Source organism: Protomyctophum bolini, assembly GCF_963924005.1.
Source record: "Protomyctophum bolini genome assembly, chromosome: 13".
In the NCBI taxonomy this organism is placed as follows: domain Eukaryota; kingdom Metazoa; phylum Chordata; class Actinopteri; order Myctophiformes; family Myctophidae; genus Protomyctophum; species Protomyctophum bolini.
The window spans coordinates 26,522,699-26,544,245 of record NC_137874.1 but is presented as its reverse complement, the minus strand read 5'-3'; the positions used below and the strand labels follow the sequence as shown (position 1 = coordinate 26,544,245).

General features: G+C 42.1%; 3 protein-coding genes across 6 annotated transcripts in view; 2 read left to right on the top strand and 1 right to left on the bottom strand.

The window, feature by feature from the left end:
• cltca (clathrin, heavy chain a (Hc)) overlaps positions 1-11,768 on the top strand; it is a 45,310-nt gene extending 33,542 nt beyond the window's left edge. The window contains exons 14-30 of the mRNA XM_080780299.1: positions 487-650; positions 2,729-2,854; positions 2,980-3,122; positions 3,413-3,647; positions 4,027-4,149; positions 4,249-4,394; positions 4,695-4,878; positions 5,046-5,238; positions 5,334-5,491; positions 5,822-6,094; positions 6,262-6,579; positions 7,069-7,200; positions 7,345-7,455; positions 7,550-7,720; positions 7,826-8,047; positions 10,024-10,099; positions 10,388-11,768. Of these exons, the coding sequence (XP_080636425.1) occupies positions 487-650; positions 2,729-2,854; positions 2,980-3,122; positions 3,413-3,647; positions 4,027-4,149; positions 4,249-4,394; positions 4,695-4,878; positions 5,046-5,238; positions 5,334-5,491; positions 5,822-6,094; positions 6,262-6,579; positions 7,069-7,200; positions 7,345-7,455; positions 7,550-7,720; positions 7,826-8,047; positions 10,024-10,099; positions 10,388-10,524 (2,912 nt within the window). The 3' untranslated portion in view covers positions 10,525-11,768. The remainder of the gene's footprint in view (positions 1-486; positions 651-2,728; positions 2,855-2,979; positions 3,123-3,412; positions 3,648-4,026; positions 4,150-4,248; positions 4,395-4,694; positions 4,879-5,045; positions 5,239-5,333; positions 5,492-5,821; positions 6,095-6,261; positions 6,580-7,068; positions 7,201-7,344; positions 7,456-7,549; positions 7,721-7,825; positions 8,048-10,023; positions 10,100-10,387) is intronic.
• Positions 11,769-13,281: 1,513 nt separating this feature from the next.
• Positions 13,282-14,302, bottom strand: ptrh2 (peptidyl-tRNA hydrolase 2). The gene is made up of 2 exons (XM_080779857.1): positions 14,241-14,302; positions 13,282-13,938 (listed from the first exon to the last, which is right to left on the bottom strand). Exon 2 carries the CDS (start codon positions 13,928-13,930, stop codon positions 13,409-13,411), a length of 522 nt encoding a protein of 173 aa, XP_080635983.1. The 5' UTR covers positions 13,931-13,938; positions 14,241-14,302; the 3' UTR covers positions 13,282-13,408.
• A 3,259-nt stretch (positions 14,303-17,561) lies between these two features.
• Positions 17,562-21,547, top strand: part of LOC308327192 (vacuole membrane protein 1-like) — a 68,525-nt gene continuing 64,539 nt past the window's right edge. The window contains exon 1 of one of the 4 annotated variants that reach the window (XM_080780416.1): positions 17,562-17,685. In XM_080780416.1, the coding sequence (XP_080636542.1) occupies positions 17,683-17,685 (3 nt within the window). In that variant the 5' untranslated portion in view covers positions 17,562-17,682. Of the gene's footprint in view, positions 17,686-19,405; positions 19,442-19,976; positions 20,060-21,547 lie in introns of those variants that run through there. The other 3 variants (XM_080780413.1, XM_080780415.1, XM_080780414.1) reach the window with 3 other exon arrangements.

Genomic DNA, 21,547 nt, shown 5'->3' with positions numbered 1-21,547 from the left:
ATTGCTATAGTGTGCTTGTTCAGTAACTGGTCTCCCTGTCACAGGCATCGATACCAATTTTATCTAATCTACGGAGTACTACAGAGATAATAAATCACAGTTCAATAAGCTAAAAGCCCCGCCCCCAGTAGTGATGATCATCCAATGCCAGCTTAGCAACCATTGCTATGTTGCCATCTGGTTAGACAAGCTGCTGGCACATACCATTGGAGTCAATGCAAACTAACCTACATGAAGAAGATAATTGCCAACATTAATAACAAGAAAGTGAATACGATAACGCTATGATGAAACCCTTGGAATCCATTTGGTTCCATTTGTACACACTCGGAGTTAAATTAACACTGATGATTTTACATAATTTGGAGATTGGTGCTCCCTGAGATCAACTCGTATCAAATGGAATGGGGGTCCTGCCTATCGAACTGGGGGTCCTTGAACTGAGAAAGGTTGATAATGTTTGATCTCATGATCTGTGTGCATCAGGTTTGTTCTACTTCCTGGGTTCCATTGTGAACTTCAGCCAGGACCCAGAGGTCCATTTCAAGTACATCCAGGCTGCCTGCAAGACGGGCCAGATCAAAGAGGTGGAGAGGATCTGTAGGGAAAGCAACTGCTACGACCCAGAGCGAGTCAAGAACTTCCTCAAGGTCAGGACTGTGGGAGGGATTACATCTTACCTCATCCTTAAACACAAGCTTTATTTAAGATTTATTGTACTACGGAGACATGTGGCGGAAATGGCCAAACTACAAGCTTACAACGTGACGTGGAACAGTGCAATTGTATTTTAGCTCTATTATCGCCACGTGACACGTGTATTCGACGTAGCAAACATTAGCATTTAGGCTCAGACTATTACTGAGAATCTTTGCCTTTTAATAACGCCCCCAAAATAGGGACACCAGGGTCAATGTAGTCCACATTCTTTTTTTCCTCACTATATGTATCTTCCTGCTTCAGTTCCACCTCCATGTGTTTAATTGTGCTTTATCTGAGTTTATCTTTGGGATAATTTCTCTTGTTGTGTGTGTGTGTGTGTTTGTTGGTTTTCTTTTTTTTTGCTCTTTGAGTGTTATTTATATGATCTGAACTATGGTTATATTTTAGTGAACCAGATTGATCTTGCATTACATTACACATGGAGCAGAACGATCCATCATACTATCATCTTTTATACTAATAATATTGTTAACCCATTTTGGGCGGGAACCCCTTTCGGTGTTGAAGAATAGCAGATCTACAAGCGCATAGCGCGCCACCGAGTGGCGCGCTATGAGCTTGTAGATCTGCTATTTCTGAAAAATCGAAGAACGACTGACATAGAAACATAGCTTTTTCAGAAAACTGTCATTTTCAAACAGACATTTTTAGAATCTGATCTCAGGTCAAAATAGGTTAAAGCATTCCCAACAAAGCAGTCAATTGTAACACCAGTTAAGATCAACAGTCACCCTGATTGCAGATATTATGTTTTGTGCTTTCCCCTTTGTCTTTGGAATGGCAGGACATGTATAAGGTAAACCTCTCCCCCTTGAGTATACTGTAGGACCTTCCCTGCCCCAACCTTTATTTCACTTTATTTATCTTTTATTTCCATCCCTGACCCTGTCTTTAGGCACAGGATTGAAACTGGGATTTGTATATGGAGGTCATAACACACACACACACACACACACACACACACACACACACACACACACACACGACTATAACATTGAGGAGATTTAGCTGTGTATTCTCAGGTCTTGAACTGATCAGGACTAGTCCTAGCATTTATTTTTCTTGTGTATGATATTAGTTCATAGTAAATGCATTTATATATACATTAGGAATATCAAATATATAGTGGTCAACTCAGAAATAACAATATACACATACAATATACATACTGAGAGCTCTAAGACACCACAGGTGTTTCTTGGTATACTGTACATACAGTACAGTAGGAGCCCCTTTCCAGCCTTCACAGCATGTCTTCTGTCGATTAATTGGGGCACGGCTGTGAGCTGCACAATCCCAGTTTTCTTAATCCTGTAGGAGTGGGAAAATCCCGTAGGAGTGGAAATGGCAGAAATGCTGTAATAGTGGAGGACTCGTAGTCTGTGTTCTCTAGCGGGTTGTCAGTCTTGTTGGGAGTCCTGCCTCTCGCCTCCCTTGTATGGGATGCACTTGGCTTGTATTCCGAAAATAATTTGGGAGTTATTGTGTGCTTTTTTGTTTTTACTTGCTTACTATTCTTCTGCTCAGTCAGTAGTAAAATTAATTGTATTAATTAATTAATCATCCTTTAGCCTATTTTAAAATGCCATCCTTCTATGTATTGTAGTTTTTGTGTTTTGTTTGTTTTTCCTGGGTATTGTTATTTTCAAATCAATTGGGCAAAGGATTGGTGTAAACCGGAAAATGATCTCATTCATTTTCAGTGATTCTTATAATGTTGTATACTATTTTGTCATTGTTCGCAAACTATTCACATTGGTCCCTCAGATCACAGTCAAGCATATGCTGTAGTGCTCCCAACTAAAAGCCTCACAATCCTTTGAACCAATTTTTGTCTTGGTACACCAAATAATATGATACATTTTCTTCACGTCCCAGTGGACTATTACGTGACGTCCAAAACATTTGCAACTGTGATCAGTGGTGACCTATGCCAGGGTTGTTGGTGACTTGTTTGATTTCATGCTGATTTTGTTGTTGTGTTTTTGTGCTTCACATATGACAGGAGGCCAAGCTCACCGACCAGCTGCCACTCATCATCGTCTGCGACCGCTTTGACTTTGTCCATGACTTGGTCCTCTACCTCTACCGCAATAACCTGCAGAAGTACATTGAGATCTACGTGCAGAAAGTAAGGAACACTTCTTAGGCCAATTCGATGATACATTTCCCTGGACAGTTTTGGTGCATTGTCACCTGCCTATAGGCCAAAATGTACCCTTTTTTTTAACTAAAATGTGTGTGTTTGTGTTCCAGGTGAATCCCAGCCGTCTACCTGTGGTGATTGGAGGTCTGCTGGATGTGGACTGCTCTGAAGATGTGATCAAAAGTCTGATCCTGGTGGTCAGAGGACAGTTCTCCACTGATGAACTGGTGGCTGAGGTGGAGAAGAGGAACAGGTACACAGAACTTAATGCTTGCTGACACTTATACATAGGGTCACAAAGATGGGTCATATGTTGTCACCACCATAATCCATATGGTGATTGCCATAGGTATTGTCATAGGTAACACTAAAACATGATTTATATACGACGGTGCAGATCAAGATAAACATGTCAATGATGTTGATATGTTTAATCAAGCATTGCTTGATTAAATCAAGGACATAGACATGAGATACACAAGCAGTAGAAAAGATCATTTTTAAATGTATTTTTTAATATTTTTTCCTTTTCTTTACCAATAGACTGAAGCTGCTCCTGCCCTGGCTGGAGGCTCGTATCCATGAAGGTTGCGAGGAGCCAGCTACCCACAATGCCCTGGCAAAGATCTACATCGACAGCAACAACAACCCAGAGCGCTTCCTCAGGGAGAACCCCTATTACGACAGCCGTGTTGTGGGCAAATATTGTGAGAAAAGAGACCCCCACCTGGCCTGCGTCGCCTATGAGAGAGGACAGTGTGACCAGGAGCTCATCAATGTGAGTGAGGATCTGTCCGCTCATATAAGCCAGTGGGTCTCAATCATTTTCATGTCAAGCACCCCCAAATGTATATGTATTTGGCATCCGCCATCTGAAAGGTTTTTTGCCAGGCAGCCACCAGAAGAATAGATATTTGTTTTTGTAGAAATAGCTGATCTACAAACTCGAACGCAACACATCGCGATGCATTAGCTTAGAATGGTTGATGCTAAATGATTTTTGATACTATATTAACTCATTTTGCTGGGCCCCCATAGAACCCCTTCAAGGGCCCCTGGGGTCCCCAGACCACACTTTCAGAACCAGTGGTCTAAATAAACAGACGTTCCGTCGGTTGACTAGCATTGAGACTTGTGATGTGCCGTATCGTCCACAGGTGTGCAACGAAAACTCCCTCTTCAAAAGTCTGTCTCGCTACCTTGTGCGCCGCAAGGACCCTGAGCTGTGGGCCAGTGTGCTGATAGAGACCAATCCCTTCAGAAGACCACTCATTGATCAGGTAGGAGGTTGACAGGACCAGTCAAGTGGAATTCCATTTGTTATGTGGGTTTTGTGCCGTTTTGTTTACACACAATTCTGTGTCGATCTTCGGTCTCAGGTGGTGCAGACAGCCCTGTCAGAGACCCAAGACCCGGAGGAGGTGTCCGTCACAGTTAAGGCTTTCATGACCGCAGACCTTCCCAACGAGCTCATTGAGCTGCTCGAAAAGATTGTGTTGGACAACTCTGTCTTCAGTGAACACAGGTATTCAGCCAGAACCTTTTATGCCCAAGAAAGGCTTATTAGAGGCACATTGAAATGGGCTGAAATCTCTCTGGAATGTTGTCCCTTCTAGTGGCAGGCTCTAAGGAACACAATTGGGACTTAATTTGCTCTAAGGATGGCAATGCAAGTCCTAAACGAGATTTCAGGAAAACTACTGGCTGGATTTTCTTGGAATATCATGTGCATGTTTATTCTACTCTAGGTTGCATAAGGAGCAACTATGACCTCTAGTGGCCACTACGAACAGAACTTTTAGACTTATTTCTCTCATTCTCACAGAAACCTCCAGAATCTGCTGATCCTAACGGCAATCAAGGCCGATCGTACTCGTGTGATGGAATACATCAACAGGCTAGACAACTACGATGCCCCGGACATTGCCAATATTGCTATCAGCAATGAGCTCTTTGAGGAAGCCTTCGCCATCTTCAAGAAATTTGATGTCAACACCTCAGCCGTGCAGGTCAGTCACTGGCCTTCACCAACTCTGTGACAGGCAGCGGCTACTCACTAGTAGTAAACCCTGATTATTCACTATTGCTTTGTTCTAATCTTCTGGGTGAGGTGTTTTTTGGGAGTGGGTACAATCCACAAATGTCCTTATTCTACTTTGTTTCCAACTTAACACAGGTGTTGATCGAGCATATTGGCAACTTGGATCGGGCCTATGAATTTGCAGAGCGTTGCAACGAGCCTGCTGTGTGGAGCCAGCTGGCCAAGGCTCAGCTGCAGAAGGAGCTGGTCAAGGAGGCCATCGACTCCTACATCAAGGCAGACGACCCCTCTGCATACATGGAGGTGGTACAGGCTGCCGATCAGAGCGGTAAGGACTGATTGTTGCAGATCTGGATAGGTGGAATGAATGTATCTTTGATTTCTAACACGGAATCAATACTATTTTTGTGTCTCTCTTCTCAGGTAACTGGGAGGACTTGGTGAAGTTCCTGCAGATGGCTCGTAAGAAAGCCCGTGAGTCTTATGTGGAGACAGAGCTGATCTTTGCCCTGGCCAAGACCAACCGTCTGGCTGAACTGGAAGAATTTATCAACGGACCCAACAATGCCCACATCCAGCAGGTAAATCTCTCATGTCAAACATCTACAACTCAGACCTGTCCTGGTTCAAGCATGCCCATAATATTAAGGTACTCATCCTGAACTGAAGAGTGTATGTTTGGTTGTTTGGCGACACCATGTGGTGACTATTGGTCACATCAAGTGCATTTATTTTTCATAATGATCCATCCATATTTCCTGTGCATGCACAAAATGTGTGTATTTGCCAGAAATGCTGCTACCATAAACTATATAGAAATGCTTACAGAATATGATTACATTGAATGGCTATTGCTACAAAAATGACGTATGGCTAGATTTTTTATAACGATTCTCCACTGAAAATCTCAGGTCGGCGACCGCTGCTACGACGAGAAAATGTATGATGCGGCAAAGTTGCTGTACAACAACGTATCCAACTTCGGGCGGCTAGCCTCAACTCTGGTGCACTTGGGCGAGTACCAGGCAGCCGTGGATGGGGCCCGCAAGGCCAATAGCACCCGCACCTGGAAGGAGGTGTGCTTTGCCTGCGTAGATGGAAAGGAGTTCAGACTGGCACAGATGTGTGGCCTCCACATCGTGGTGCATGCTGACGAGCTGGAGGAGCTCATCAACTACTACCAGGTGAAATTAGCGAGATAAAAGTGCACAATATTTTTACAGTGTACATGCACAAACAGACAGTACATGATGACAGTGTCACAAATTTGTAGGCAGAATACACACTGTACAGATGCTTAAACACGTCTTTACAGATGCTTACACACGTAATATGCTGTATCCTCTTTCAGGACCGTGCCTACTTCGAGGAGCTGATAACCATGTTGGAGGCAGCGCTTGGTCTGGAGCGCGCTCACATGGGCATGTTCACAGAGCTGGCCATCCTCTACTCAAAGTTCAAGCCCCAGAAGATGCGGGAGCACTTGGAGCTCTTCTGGTCCCGTGTCAACATTCCCAAGGTGCTGCGGGCAGCCGAGCAGGCCCACCTGTGGGCCGAGCTGGTCTTCCTGTATGACAAGTATGAGGAGTTTGATAATGCCATCATAACCATGATGAACCACGCAACAGACGCCTGGAAGGAAGGACAGTTCAAGGACATCATCACCAAGGTTTAACATTTTTATCATTTTCTGTAAATTTGTCTTGCTGCTCCCGTTTTAATAAATAGTTACAATAGAGTGCAACCTGTATAATCACAACATCCCGGTTCGATTCCTGGTCAGGGGACCTGTGCTGTAGGCCGTATCCTCGTTCTCCCCTCAGCCTCCTCTCGACATCTACTGTTTTGTTTGTCAATGGGAAGAGCGGAAATGCCAAGAACATGTTTTAATCTCACTACAATTGAACATGAGTTGCCAGAACGTTATTTATGAACGTGACTTTACTTTTTACTGTGCTGCCCACTTGAGATCCTTCTTTTCAGTCTCTTAAATTCATTGGAAAACTAGTTAAAGTAAGTGGTACTGTAAGTGGTTTTGGCATACACTATGGTGAATGGATAGCGTAATCTACACTTTCATCTTTGATACACAAAGTATTAAGTGGCATAGTGTGACAAGAGTATTAATGTATGTGGTGTTTTTTTTGTCCTTTTTCAGGTGGCCAATGTGGAGCTGTACTATAAAGCCACCCAATTCTATTTGGAGTTCAAACCTTTGTTACTGAATGACTTGCTCATAGTGCTGTCCCCCAGACTGGACCACTCCCGTGCCGTCAACTTCTTCACCAAGGTACACCATAACCTCATCTCTCCTTATCTCTTAAAATGTATAGCTCAGAGTGGTCTAAATGTCTGGGAAATAATGGAAAGGAACAAAATAGAAAGAATATACTTTTTATCTCAATGTAAACTGAGTGTTGCATGTTGTCCACAGGTGAAACAGCTGCCTCTGGTCAAGCCCTACCTGCGGTCAGTACAGAACCACAACAACAAGTCCGTCAGTGAAGCACTTAATAACCTGTTCATCACAGAGGAGGACTATCAGGTGACCGTCTCTCACGGAACAACTTTGTGGGATAGATTTGAGATTAATCTCCTATATTTTTGGTCTTGTCATAATCGTCTCATCCTCCTCTTAGGCACTGAGGACATCGATAGACGCCTACGACAACTTTGACAACATCTCGTTGGCCCAGCGCTTAGAGAAGCATGAGTTGATTGAGTTCAGGAGAATCGCCGCCTACCTATTCAAGGGCAACAACCGCTGGAAGCAAAGCGTGGAGCTCTGCAAGAAGGACAAACTATACAAGGTGCTTGACTACCGTTTGCATCCTGTCAAAATGTTAAATGTATGAAATATATATGTATAGTGGAGGGGCCTTTCATTAACCCTGTCCATGCTTCTTATCCTACAGGACGCCATGTTGTATGCGTCAGAGTCCAAGGACACAGAGTTGGCAGAGGAGCTGCTTGCCTGGTTCCTACAGGAGGATAAGAAGGAGTGCTTCGCCGCCTGCCTCTTCACCTGCTATGACCTGCTGCGGCCTGATGTGGTACTAGAGACGGCCTGGAGGCACAACATCATGGACTTTTCTATGCCATACTTCATCCAGGTCATGAGGGAGTACCTCAGCAAGGTGAGTTCAACCATGTGCCCCCAATGAATTCTGTTTCTCCTGCAAATAAATAGTATAGCATAGTATACAGTCACCCTTGTGTGCCTCCTTTGTCATTATCCTTCATGGGGTAATGTGTAAAAATGTTCTAAGCTGAACCTTTTTGACTTCTCTTCCAGGTTGATGAAATTAGAGAAAAGGTGAAAGTTAGTCTCTGTTTTTGTCTCTTTCCAAGTTTGCTTTATTTTAGTTTGGAAGACTGCAGCCTGGAGTGTGCATGGGTTGTGTGGTTTAAGTTTTCCTGCACAATACACTGCTGCTTTCACCTGAAGGCACTCCACAAGTTAGTGGCCTGTAGCTCAGGCATTGGTGAACGTTTTAGGCTGAGGAAATCAAACAGAAGTGATGACCAAGGTGTGCTTATGTCCACTCTATTGAGAGGCTAGCCTTTTTGTTTGCATTCAACACATTGGATTCGTATGACGAGTATACCCGTCCTATAAATTAATTATGCTGGGTACAGATGGCGAGCAGGCTCGTCTTAAGGCGTTTGATATCACTATAACATTACCTTGCTGTGTTTCATTTTTGGAACCGCTCTGGCCAGGGCCCCGCCCGCACTGCTTGTGTTTCTCAATAGCCATTAGCTTCTGTTTTAGGTCGCGCCTTTGCACGCTTTTGTCTCAGAAACTAATGCGCTGTCCGTGGTGTTGACCAGATCTGCGATGTTCGGAGGTCTTTTCTGATTATCCGGTGAGCGTGATGGGAACATTGGCGTTTTCTAGAGCAAGGATGGGCCTTATTTTAGCTCGGTAGCATTAATGCTAATACTTGAGCATCCAAGATTGAAGCCAAAGAAAAAGTGGGATAGCCTGAAATCACCCGGCACCCAAGCACCACCACTTTTGTCCACCAGATGCCACTCAATGTGTTAAGGATGTGTCTGTGTTTGACCTGATAATGTAAACCAGTGGCAGAATACAGAAGAGTTGTATAAATTAATATAAAAGGGCAAGAAAGACAGGGCAAGTGTTGCATTGTTCTTTTATCGAAAATGCACTTTTTGGGAATGGTTTTTGGACCCATGAAAATGTTATTGTAATAATAATGTCAGACATCAATGTCATTTCTTCACAGATGTTGACACTGCATTACAGAAAGGCTGTTTAAATGCTAACATCTTAACAGTAAATGCATGGTCTAGAAATGCTCTTGTTTTTTTAAACAAGCATGTGTACCCTTGCTCAGTCATGAGCAAAAGCACTGAGCAGCTAGCAAGCTGTTTGTGTTGCTTTCTACGACTGAGCACTCCCCTAATGCACCTCCTTTTGCCTCTTGTTGTGCACGTTACAGCCAGCTGTTTAACACAACCAGCATGGGATTCCTCTTCCACTCCATGAAGCCTTAGCGTGTTGGGAAGCTGTCAATGTATTTACGTGTTATGGAGGATAATGAGCCCATTTCCATCTATAAAATATAGCACCAAGTTCAATACAGAGCAAATGCTGGAATGTTTGAAATGACCTGGGATCACAGCCATTTGTGTTTTGCATCTTGCTGCACCTGTCACAACCACTATTTCCTCCTTCCAACTATGTTACTGTAGCTGTGTAGCTGTTTTTATGTTTTTATTCAGGGGCATCTGTTTAGATAAACATTTTGGGCTTTAGAGAACATTTTAGGCTGAACAAATAATTACAAAGAAGAAAAACAACAAAAAATTTGTAACCTGCCGTTTTCTTCTTTCTAATTATTTGTTCGGCCTGAAAGATTGTGTTTGTCGTCATGATTTCCTCCAACTCAAGTTGGCTTTGTACGAGGCTTAAAAGGTCTTTAAATAAATACTTTTTGAAATGTCTATGAGGAAAATGAACGGGGAATCATTTCCTGGTCCCTGGTAGGTGGCGGGAATGCGAGGCTCTATAGCTGTGACTAAAACTTAGAAACTCCCAATAGCTTTGGTGTGACTTTCAAAGGTGTTCTTTCTTTTTTTACAGGTTGACAAGTTAGAAACCTCAGAGTCCCTAAGGAAAGAGGAGGAACAGGCCACAGAGACGCAACCCATCGTCTATGGTAAGAACTCTTCAATGTTACACTACACTGCTTCATAACAAGTCACACTGACTTCAAATCCAGTGCAGCTGTCTATATACACAATACACAATTTCTCAATGGCTTAAACCTGATTTATACTTGGTTAGTTGAAGTGACTGTTGACTGCGTGTGGGTGTCACACACTGAAAATACAGCAGCAGATCTACGTACAAGCTCACAACACAACTCTTAGATCTTCTATTTTCATTACCGGTAAGTATAAATAACTTGGGCTTAACCCCTTCTTCTGCTTTGTGTGCTCTGTAGGAACACCCCAGCTGATGCTGACAGCAGGCCCCACCAGCGTGCCCGTTCCTCCTCAGCAGCCCTACGGCTATGGATACCAGGCACCAGCAGGATATGCCCAGCCCGCTGCCCAGCCAGGCTTCGGTTATGGCATGTAAAGGCCCACTGTGCAGGCTGGAGCATCCATCCATCTCTCCCACAGTCCTTCACCAGCCCATCATTGTATTCTACACACCACAGGGAAAATTCCAACAAGCAATGTTTTTTGTTTTTTTTTAAACTTTTTTTTGCCTTTAAAACTGTCATGAAGGACTCTATTGTATTTCTCTTGTCAAAGAAAATGATCGAATCACAAGGAAAAAACTTTTTCCACATTCCGTATTTACTAGATTATAATTTTTTTTGTCCTATTTTATTTGAATGGGAAATGGTATATGTACAATGGGGGTGGGGGGGCTGTGGGAAGAGCACGTCCTCTTCTCAATTAAAAAAGGTCTGTTGTGAAGCATCTGATTTGCACTCTGTAGTGAGAAATTTATGTAGAATCTTCATTTTGATGTGTGTGAGCAGCTTGTTCTGTCTGTAAAATGCATTTAATTATTGTATATTCAGAAATGGAAATGCTCCAATGTTCTTCTATATTTAGACAGCCGCTTCTAATGATCAGACTAGAAACACTACAACTACATCATACCAGGTAACGTCCCCATGCACTGGGAGGAGGGGGATCAGGAAAAAACAAGAGATTATTTTAACAAATCATGTATCAATTCCAAGCCTTGACCCCATAGTTTTCATTCTTCCCCCCAAAGCTTATCCAGTTGTACTCTGTAGAATGAAGTTGGGGTCTTTGCATTCACCTGCCCTTATGCTTTACATGTTTGTGTGGGACCATTCCATTTTAGAGGACATTTCTACAGTAAAGGACACCCCTTGTTTTTTGTCCCTGTTTTCATACCATTGTGTATTTAACAAATGCTTAATTTATACTCCGTCATATGACAAAGTATAAATCAGGCCCAACTTGCCCTGTGCCTCCTCTTTGTGCTATGGTTTGTATGCTGGATATGGTGTTCTGGTCCACTTTGAGTGTACGGGCGGGATTTAAAACACAATAACCTTGATGTCCTGCTTAGGGTTTCTACTTATTTTTTCAGTTCACCCGGTCATATTTCTGAAATAAATTTACAGGACTGGTAATTTGGAGGTTTTTTTTATCAAAGGCTTGCGTGTATACATAAAATCAATCATTAATTCCCTTGACCTTATATTCTTAAACAATGAGTTTAGATTTAAGTGTGCACTTAAAGATAGTTGATTTGTGCATAATCAGGATCATAATTAATGAAACGGCGGTTTTGTTTTCCACTTAAAATAAAGGCTTCTTGTTTGTCAAGTCTGACACTGTCTTTTATGATTGGCATTTTCTATTTACTGGGTAAACCTGCTACTTATGAATGATATGCTGTTGGTTTCACTGAACCAAGACTCCTTCTGTGGCTTCAATTCAAAAGTTGAAACCAGAGATCAAACATGTTGGCTCACAGGAGACCCTAGCTGCAATTTGCAACTCCAGATTTTTGGCTTTTTTTTAATAATGGGATGAATCAAGAGTTTCAATAACCTCCATTGACTCCCCACTCATCCAATGTGTGTGCACCAACATTGCAGTTGTAGGGCAAACTTGAATTATCCTCTTTGAATCTGCTGAGCTTTTGTCATAAAAATTCACTGTAGACATGTTATGAGCTACTTTCTGTCAAGACATTCTTTGCAGGTGATTATTTTTCTAAGTGTTGGAGTTTGGAAGCACTGTTTTTTTTAAGGGGTCAAGCTGCTGCCTCCTGCATTATGCGCAAATGCCAAACAGATGGCACGCAGGGCTCAGTGACTTACGAGTGCTTCCAAACTTTTTAATGTTTTTATGCTTTCAGGCTTAATGATTGTCTTTAGTTCGAAGTTGTGTTTTGTAAACACATTGACAATGAAGGGAAAATGTATGTCATTGTGTCATATTGTCTCTTTATTGTTAATGTTTGTGTTGGCACTGTTTGTTATCTCCATTACATCACCTAATCAACATCAGTTAGACTCACTTCACACGGGTGTGATTTTTATGACACAAAAGCTCGGCAGATTGAGCTAGAACTGCACTGTCGAGTGCTCTGCTTGCGCACTAGTAGGCCATGGGGTGCTTACCACGCTGTCGACCGCTACGAACTTTAAAATCTTAGCCTCTCTGTAAAACATTGAAATTAAATACCTACTAAAGTCGGGTTATAACGACAGCTGTCAATGGTGACTTAATTACGATGTTTCAATATTGGTTGGGTAACAGGTAACGTATGCAAGTTGAAAGTACTATACTGTGATCAGCTGGCTTTTTTATGTGTGTATGCTTGGTATGTAAATATACCATGGACTGTGATATATACTGATGTTGACGTAATTAGAATATGTCGGGTGAATTAAAGGTCACCATCAAAAGCCAGTTATAACCTGATACACTTTTATAGAATGACTGGAACGAAGCCATTGGGGCAATGAACTCTGTACCCGTCTGTCTGTGTCCCTTTCATGCCTATGGAGATCTCTGCCTGTGACCCTTTTATACCCACACATGGATCTCTGTATCCGTATTTTCTCCTGTGTCCAAGCCCATACACTGAACTTGGATTTCCCCAAACATCTGGCTATGCGACACCATGCTATCACAGACCATTAAATAGATCAGTTTCACACGGCACATATTTCGATGGTGATAATGTGGTTGTGCTTTTAGGTGAGTGCCAGCACAGATAACTCCTGTACAGTAAACTTCATGCTGGCATATAAAGACATCAAGCACACCTACAAGAGTAGGTAAACTGAAGTAGAATGCCATTGTTCCAAGAAAGGTTTTGGTGGCGTTATGTCAATGCAAAGGAAAAAAAACTTTAATGAAGAAGTTTACTGATCTTATAAAAATAAAAATACTCCACTGATTTAATTTACAGATTTCAACAGGACATCAGTATTAAGTTAGTTGTACATGTTCTAGATCTAATAGAGTTTCAAGTGTCCAGTGACAAGATTAACTAGATCAGCAGGGCCTGGTCCAACTCCCAACACAGTGCGCGATCCTGGTGCAATCTGTGTCCTTCCGGCATCCTGGATGAGGCTGACAGGCAACCCCACCTCTTTGGCATGGCGCAGAAGATCGAGCAAGCTCTCCTCATCAGGGGCCTTCACGACCACCTTGGGTTGACCACAATATTCCCACTGTTTGAGCATGTCTGGGTTCCTGCGCTGGACCTGCTTGTAGGCCGACACGGCAGCATGTGAGCATTGAGCTGCCACCTTCCCTTTCCCCATCTTCAGGTCATTTCGGACAACGAGAATCATCTTGAACTCGCCGCCTTCTCCCATGACACTGTCTTCTCCTGTGCTATTCCCATTCTCCATGGCTACTGCAAGGCTTTTGGATGACTGGCCAATCCGTGCTCGTAAATGCCATCCAAGACCAAGTCCACAGCTCAATCCAGCCACAATTCCGAAGACCAAAGGGGAATTCAAGGTTTCCATTCATGAACCTACACAAAAACAAAATGTTAAACATATGTAATGCTATTTTATAGAAGTATGTAATATGCGTCATAACGTTAATATGTCGTCATATAATTATTGATCTATAATCATTGTTGATGTGTTAATATATTACGTCGACATAACATAGCATGTCATCATCAACTTTGCAATATGTCTGTTAAAAATAACTACCTTTACGGCAGCAACATTTAGTTGTGTCCGGGTTGTGTCATTATTTACAACTACACTGTTAGTATTGAATAATATGTACAACCTCGCTTTATCACGTTGTAAAAACAAAACATACCTGTGTGTGTTAGCAGGCTAGGCTAAACCAAACTTTTCATTGACACGCTTCCTTGTTCTTCTTCGGTCGCTTACTGATGACGTATGACGTAAAATATTAATGTTCAGTTCACGTCGGCGTCGTCGGATATCATTCCGTTTTTTTATAATTTACAAAAGTACAAACTATCTTATAAATGTTGAATTGATATGGCTTGTTTGTTTTTGATTCGTTTTAGTATTTATTAACAGTTTATTTACAGTTACAGTAGGCCTACATTTCAAGCACAAGTAAGTAACTCAATACAAATAAACTTAACTGGTCTTCTCTGGTGTATCGAATCTTGTGGACCAGACCAAGCATAGACTGTAGAAAATAGATTGCAAGAAGATGCTGTAGCCTACTCTCGTCAAACTACTACACTACTTGTAGTGATCAACATGATAATTTCATTTCAACATTATTTTTGAGTAAGGGTAAGCAATAAGATGTTGAGTTGTAGACCTACATTAGCCGGGCCACACTCATGGCCCCGTGGATTCACTGACGCTATGAGTCTGGCCCCGCCCGGCCAGACCTATGCTACGTCATGTTGTGATTCATTTATCACACAAAATATTAATAAGCTATTAGGTTTGGTATCTCCCCAACACCCAACTAGATCCCCATGCATACGCATGTCCTTATTTGCTTATTTGCTTTGTGCAAGCAGGTGTCGCTGACTGGCTGCGTTTGACAGTACCTGACTTCTGGTGGGTCGCATTTGTCAATGTTTTTGTAATCTTATGCACTGCACAGTATTATAGTCAGAAGTTAGAACACAATATGTTCCTCCCTGCTACTCAGAATGGAGCCCGGGAAAAAAACAAATGTTGATCTTAAGACTGTACATTGAACATATTGAATCAGAATGTGCACTTGTGCCATTATAGGCCTGACAATATATGAAGATTATGACACTGACCTCATCAAACCCTGGATAGCCATACATGGAGAAGACTGGATCATCACCACATCTGCATATATGGAGCCGGCCAGCAACTCTACATCTGACCTCAAACCCTTAAATCTCCATATATGGAGCTGACCTGTCCTGACATTCCATATGTTGATCCTCCCCACCTGTCTTTCCTCTTCGATGTCTCCCTTTTGAGACAGGCCCGCCCCAAAGTTATTAGTGCAGCCGCTCCCGGCAGCCAGTGAGTTCTCAACAGGTCCGGAAAATAAGGCCCTACTTTGGCCCTCATCAAACCCAGTACACTCAAGACACTGCCACCCTTAGATCTCCATATATGGAGCTGACCTGTTCTGACATTCCATAATGTTTATCTGACCTCATCAAACCCTGTACACTCAAGACACGCTCCATATACAGTGAAGAAAATAATTATTTGATCCCCTGCTGATTTTGTAAATTTGCCCTAATACAAAGAAATGAGCGGTCTATAATTTTTATGGTACTTTTATTTTAACAGATAGAGACAGAATATCAACAAAACAAAAAAACATTATATAAAGGTTATAAATGAAATTCCATTTGATCAGGTGTATTTGATCCCCAAGCACATCATGACTTAATACTTGGTGGAGAAACCCTTGTTGGCAAGCACAGAAGTCAGACGTTTCTTGTAGTTTGTTACCAGGTTTGCACACACCTCAGGAGGAATTTTGGTCCATTCCTTTTTACAGATCCTCTCCAAATCCTGAAGGTTTCGAGGCTGTCGCTTAGCAACTCGAAGCTTCAGCTCCCTCCATAGATTTTCTATGGGATTAAGGTCTGGAGACTAGCTAGGCCACTCCATGACCTTAATGTGCTTCTTCTTGAGCCACTCCTTTGTTGCCTTGGCCGTATGTTTTGGGTGGTTGTCATGCCGGAAGACCCATACATGACCCATCTTCAGTGCTCTGGTTGAGGGAAGGAGGTTCTTGTCCAAGATCTTACGGTACATGGCCCCGTCCATCAGCCCCACAACGCGGTGAAGTTGTTCTGTACCCTTATTCTCTTCCGGGCCTGTCGTCGTCATGAAAGAGGCCGGTACTGCGACGCTCTATATCGGGACATCAGTCTGCTGACAGTAGGCCTACAGTATGTCCTGAGTTCTTTCTGGAGTAACCTGACAACCAACATGAAGTTAATTAAGTAATTTCTTTATTTTGATCTACAGACTGTTATATTTTAACTGCAGACTACCACTCAACACTAAACTATAGGTCTGATGTCCTTTTAGTCGTCTTCAACTCTGAATTGAACACTACAATCCCTGCAAGACAAGCTCAGTCCTCCCCTGAAGGTCAATCGGTCAAGCTTCTGATGTTTGTGGACGACACAACCCTCATTGGATTAATCTCCAGTGGGAACAAGTCTGCCTGGAGATGGGAGGTTGACCCCTTGGAGTGCATGTTTGGTCTGATCAACACTCTTCAGCAGACTGTAGAGATTGTGCCGGTGGTGCTCTTCAGGCGCCTACCAGCCCCTACCCCCGGCGCAGTGTCCCTGAACACTGTGGCGTCATTCCAAGATGTTCTTCCTGCTGCAGCAGCTGAAGAAATTCAATTTGCCATCTCTCCGGGACAAGGAAATGTACTACTAGAAAGCAAACAAGACACAAGACTCACACACATGTATGCACGCACACACGTCACACGCACGCACACACACACACACACACACACACACACACACACACACACACATGATACTACAATTAGAGTGTTGTGTGTCACATCCTGTTTTTGTAAAACAATACAGTGCAATGTGGAATAAAAGTGCAATAATTCATATTTATCTTTATATTTACTCAATGCATTAATTTATACACTATATTTGGGAACTTATCGTGTATATACTTTTTTATTCGCTAAACATTTCACAGAGACAAACTCGTGCATACAAAGATACTTGACAATACAAATCTGGAGATGGCTGTTGCAAATGTAGCAGTGTGAGGTACTGTTTGCACTTCGTTTAAACCCAATTCTACCCGTATGAACATGATGACACTTCACATCGTCTGCTTCTACTCATGACCCAAAAACTCTGATGTCCTGGATGTCCTCTTTTGCAAAGAGCCGTACGTGGTCTCTTTACCCATGTGTTATTCATATTCTATTCTATATGAAGCCTACTTAGAACTTAGAAGTGTGATCCAGGAAAGTGATCTACTTATTTATAGCGCCGTAGTTAGTCTGGTTCCCTTCAGGTTCTACTTGGCAAATGATGTCTATGTCTATCTCTGTCTCTGCCTTTCTGTCTCTCTCTCTCTAGTCAGTCTGCATCCCCTCCCCCGATAAACCTCAAACTAGCTATCCCCTCCTGGCCCCCTCCATCACCACACCCACACCACACACACAAGCTATGATGGAGTTCATGTATAGCTTACTTTTGCCCTACATTGCCACTGGTGCTCCACCAGAAGTTTATTTGAACACAGAGCTCACTCACCCTGGATTAAAGATCTTCTGAATGGTGAGTTGCTTTATTATTGGTAATCTCTACAAATTCATTTAGATAGTCGATATAGAATCCAAGTTTGTGGTACTTTCTCTACTAGCTCTACAATTCACCATCATTATGCTTGTAAGTTGACATTTTGTAAAATATAAATTTTCTCAGCCCAGAGTATATTTAGCTTTTGTTAGGCTTTAGTTATGCTCTCAGCCAAAGCATGGTATTGGTTCAACACATCTCATGTAGTCTGTTGTTTTGGTGGAAGAGATTGCGCAATCAAGCCCTTGTTTTTGCACTACAACTAGCTACCACAAGGATTATTGTTGGTGTCTTGAAATTATGATAGTGGATTATTATATTACATAAACAAATTGTGTCCTCATTGACTTTAAAATACTCGTTGTTAATGATGTTTGAGATGTCTGTTTGAACCACTTTGAACTGTGACCAAGCCACACAGGCTCTGTTGACGCACTTGTTGAGCACTTTCATTGGAGTATGCTTTGTTGTCCTTGTTACAAAAAGGATGAGGTGGATGCCATAATTATGCCTGGCACATTTTTACTGTGGTAGCTTTCTTTTCATTTTTTTATAATAATAATAATCAAAGGTAGGGTAAGATAAGTCTGTAAATAGATTTGTATTCTGATAGTAATCATTGATTAACCCATATCTCCAACTCTCCAGATCTTTAATAAACTAAGGTCAGGATACCAATTACTTTCATAATTCATAAATGGGTACTCTCTCCTAATTGGATGAAATCGGCAACCCATCTGAAAATGCATTTTCTGTTTATTTAAGAGACAGGGTCAGGGATACACCTGTTACTGAACAAACAGTCTATAGCTGATTAGGCCTATAAGAATAAAGCGCTTTGACATTTTCACACAAGATTTGTGCTTTAAAATGTAGTTCTGTTTTGTTGTGTACTCCCATTTGAGCATTTTATGCTTATTGCTTATGTGAGTGTCAATTAACACTCAGCACTTAATATATTGGAAATGTCAGCAAGGTGTTTCTCCCATCACAACATTATGAGGCTTTCAAGTGGCCATAAGTTCTCGCAAATGAATACTGAGCAAAGCTAATAACAACGCCCCTTGTATGCCTCAGTCAGAATACATATAGTAAATTCCTCAAGGTCATCTTGGGTGCCTGTAAAATCAGTGCTGTTTTCTGGCAATTTAGTCAGGCAAGTGTAAATTGTAGTCAGTGTAGTAGATGTATGTAACCTGGAGCTAGTAAAATGATGGGTCTAGGATACCTTGTGTGTGTGTGTGTGTGTGTGTGTGTGTGTGTGTGTGTGTGTGTGTGTGTGTGTGTGTGTGTGTGTGTGTGTGTGAATTAGCGAGTGAGCTACATATAGTACATATCTACGTGTTAAAATCCCCATCAAACTGATCACTGACCAATCCTGTGAGTCGTAACCCGGCCTAGCTCTGGTCCATAAGTCAAGTTAATTTTATTTATAGAGCACATAAAAAAGATAAAAAATGAAACAGCCAAGGCTGAGCAAAGTGCTGTACACCAAGAGAAAAAACAAGTAACTATACACATTGCACAATATAAAAACTCAGTTCGCAAAAATGTCACATATTGCTCAACACATCATGGTTATAAAAGGCTCGGTCACCTTTTGACTTGAGCTTAGTCCGTGGAACCTTGAGGAGCCCCTGATCAGTTGACCTAAGTGGCCTATAGGGTTATCCGGAGGAGGAAGCAGCTCACAGATGTAGGGAGGTGCCAGCCCATGGTGGGCTATAAACAAATAGTAAGATTTTAAAATTGATTCTAAATTTAACTGGGAGCCAGTGGAGGGAGGCCAGGACGGGAGAAATGTGCTCCCACCTTCTGGTTCCAGTCAGGAGTCTAGCTGCAGCGTTCTGGACGAGCTGCAGTCTAGAGTGGGAAGCACTTGAAATTCCGGCGTATAATGAATTGAATGAATGAGGGCATTTTATTTTGCTGACTTGCCTTAATTAGAAGAAGGCTCCTTTGATAACAGCATTTATTTGTTTATTGAATTTGAGGGTCGTTTTTTACGTGAGGTTTATTTGTCAGCGGGGCGAGGGAGGTTGTGATATTATGTGTTGGGTGTGGGGAGCCAAAGATTACGATTTCTGTTTTATTGTCGTTTAGCATAAGGAAATTATCTGACATCCAGGATTTAATGTCAGTGAGGCAGTGTAACATGGGATCCAGTGAGTGCGTGTCATTTGGTTTGAGGGGAACGTATAACTGTGTCGTCTGCAAGAAGATGCCGTGTTTTCTCATAATGGAACCTAGCAGGGAAAGCATGTAAAGCTTCCCCTAGGGGACTTCGCAGGAGAGGGGGGGCGGTGGAGGATGAAGTGTTGCCGAGCTCAACTACAAATTATCGTTCTGCCAGGTAAGATTTGAACCAGCTGAGGGCAGTTCCCTGGGTGCCAACCTCGCAACCTCGTTGGCCTCATTCTAGATTGTATCAACTGCCCCACTCAGGTCAAGCAGCACCAGAATGGCAATGTTGCCTGTGTTTACAGTCAAAAACAGGTCACTTGTGACTTTTAGGAGTGCAGACTCGGTGCTGTGGATAGAATCTCAAGGGATTGATTATTGTCTAGGTGAGATTAAAGTTGGGAGAAAACAACCTTCTCGAGGACCTTGGACAGAAATGGTAGTTTGGAAAAACTCAACAGAATGTATCCAAATGTGAATCCAGCCTGCGACAGGTGTGGCCAGTCGCCGGCCACTCTAGCTCATATGTTCTGGCATTGCACTAAACTAAGATCATATTGGCAAAGTATATTTAAATCACTGTCAGACATTGTTGGAAGACCTTTTGACCCGGATCCACTGACAGCAATTATGGGAGTCACGGGGCCCGGGTCTACTTTCCAATATAACATGGTAAATATGTGACTACTGGCTCGCAGACTGATACTGTTGAATTGGAAACAAGCACAGGTTCCGACTCACACTTCACTTATGAGAGATGTTATGCATTACTTACAATTGGAAAAGAGAGGGAGTGAAGATAGATTCTACCAGACATGGCAACCTTTCATTGAATATTTCAATAGGTGCACGCTAACCCCTCCTACACAATAGATAGCACAATAGAAAATTGGAAAGAAAGAAAAGGAAAAAAAGGTGTTTTTTCTTTATTTTATTTTCTCTTACCGGTATTTAAAAAACAATGTCTGTAATTCACTTAACATGTTGGAAAAGTTTGAGAGCAAGAGTGTCTGTCCTGATGTCTGTTTTGTTTGTTTGTTCACACTTGTCATTGTTTAACTGTTTTTTGTTTTTTCATGTTTATCACATCTTTTTTATTATGTATTGTATGTGGAACATTTACATTGCCTGTTATTTTTTTCATTTTATTTAACTGAATTACTGATTATCATTGTCGATTCATATTCTGAAATTGTCGTACAAAAAATGCCTAATAAAAACAGTACTAAAAAAAAGAAAAAAAGGAAAATAGATGGTAGTTTGGAGATGGGTCTGAAGTTAGTTGGGTCTGTGGAGAGCTAGGCTTGGTTTCTTAATGATGGGTTCGACAATGGCATATTGTGGAGACGTCCTCCTAACACTATAGACCGGAGCTAGTGAGACCCCAGGCCCTATAATGAACGTACAGGTTCATGTACTTTTATTTGTGATGCATTTTCTACCTGCATTTGAATCTCTCTGTTGTGTCTCATAAAATATAGTCACCGAAAGGAAGGAACATTGTCTCATTTAAAAGTACAGGGACGTATAGACATAGAGCGACATGGCATGGGCCTAGCCTTAGTGTGTCAGTCAGTTCATGGAGCTGGTAGGCAGAGTCTCAGGGGTGAGTATATCATGAGGTTGCCAAAGAGCCAGGCCTGATTGGGTTACTAGTAAT

What these genes read in the sequence shown, in the direction of transcription:
- ptrh2 (XM_080779857.1), bottom strand. Translation starts at nt 13,930, where the DNA reads ATGGAAACCTTGAATTCCCCTTTGGTCTTCGGAATTGTGGCTGGATTG.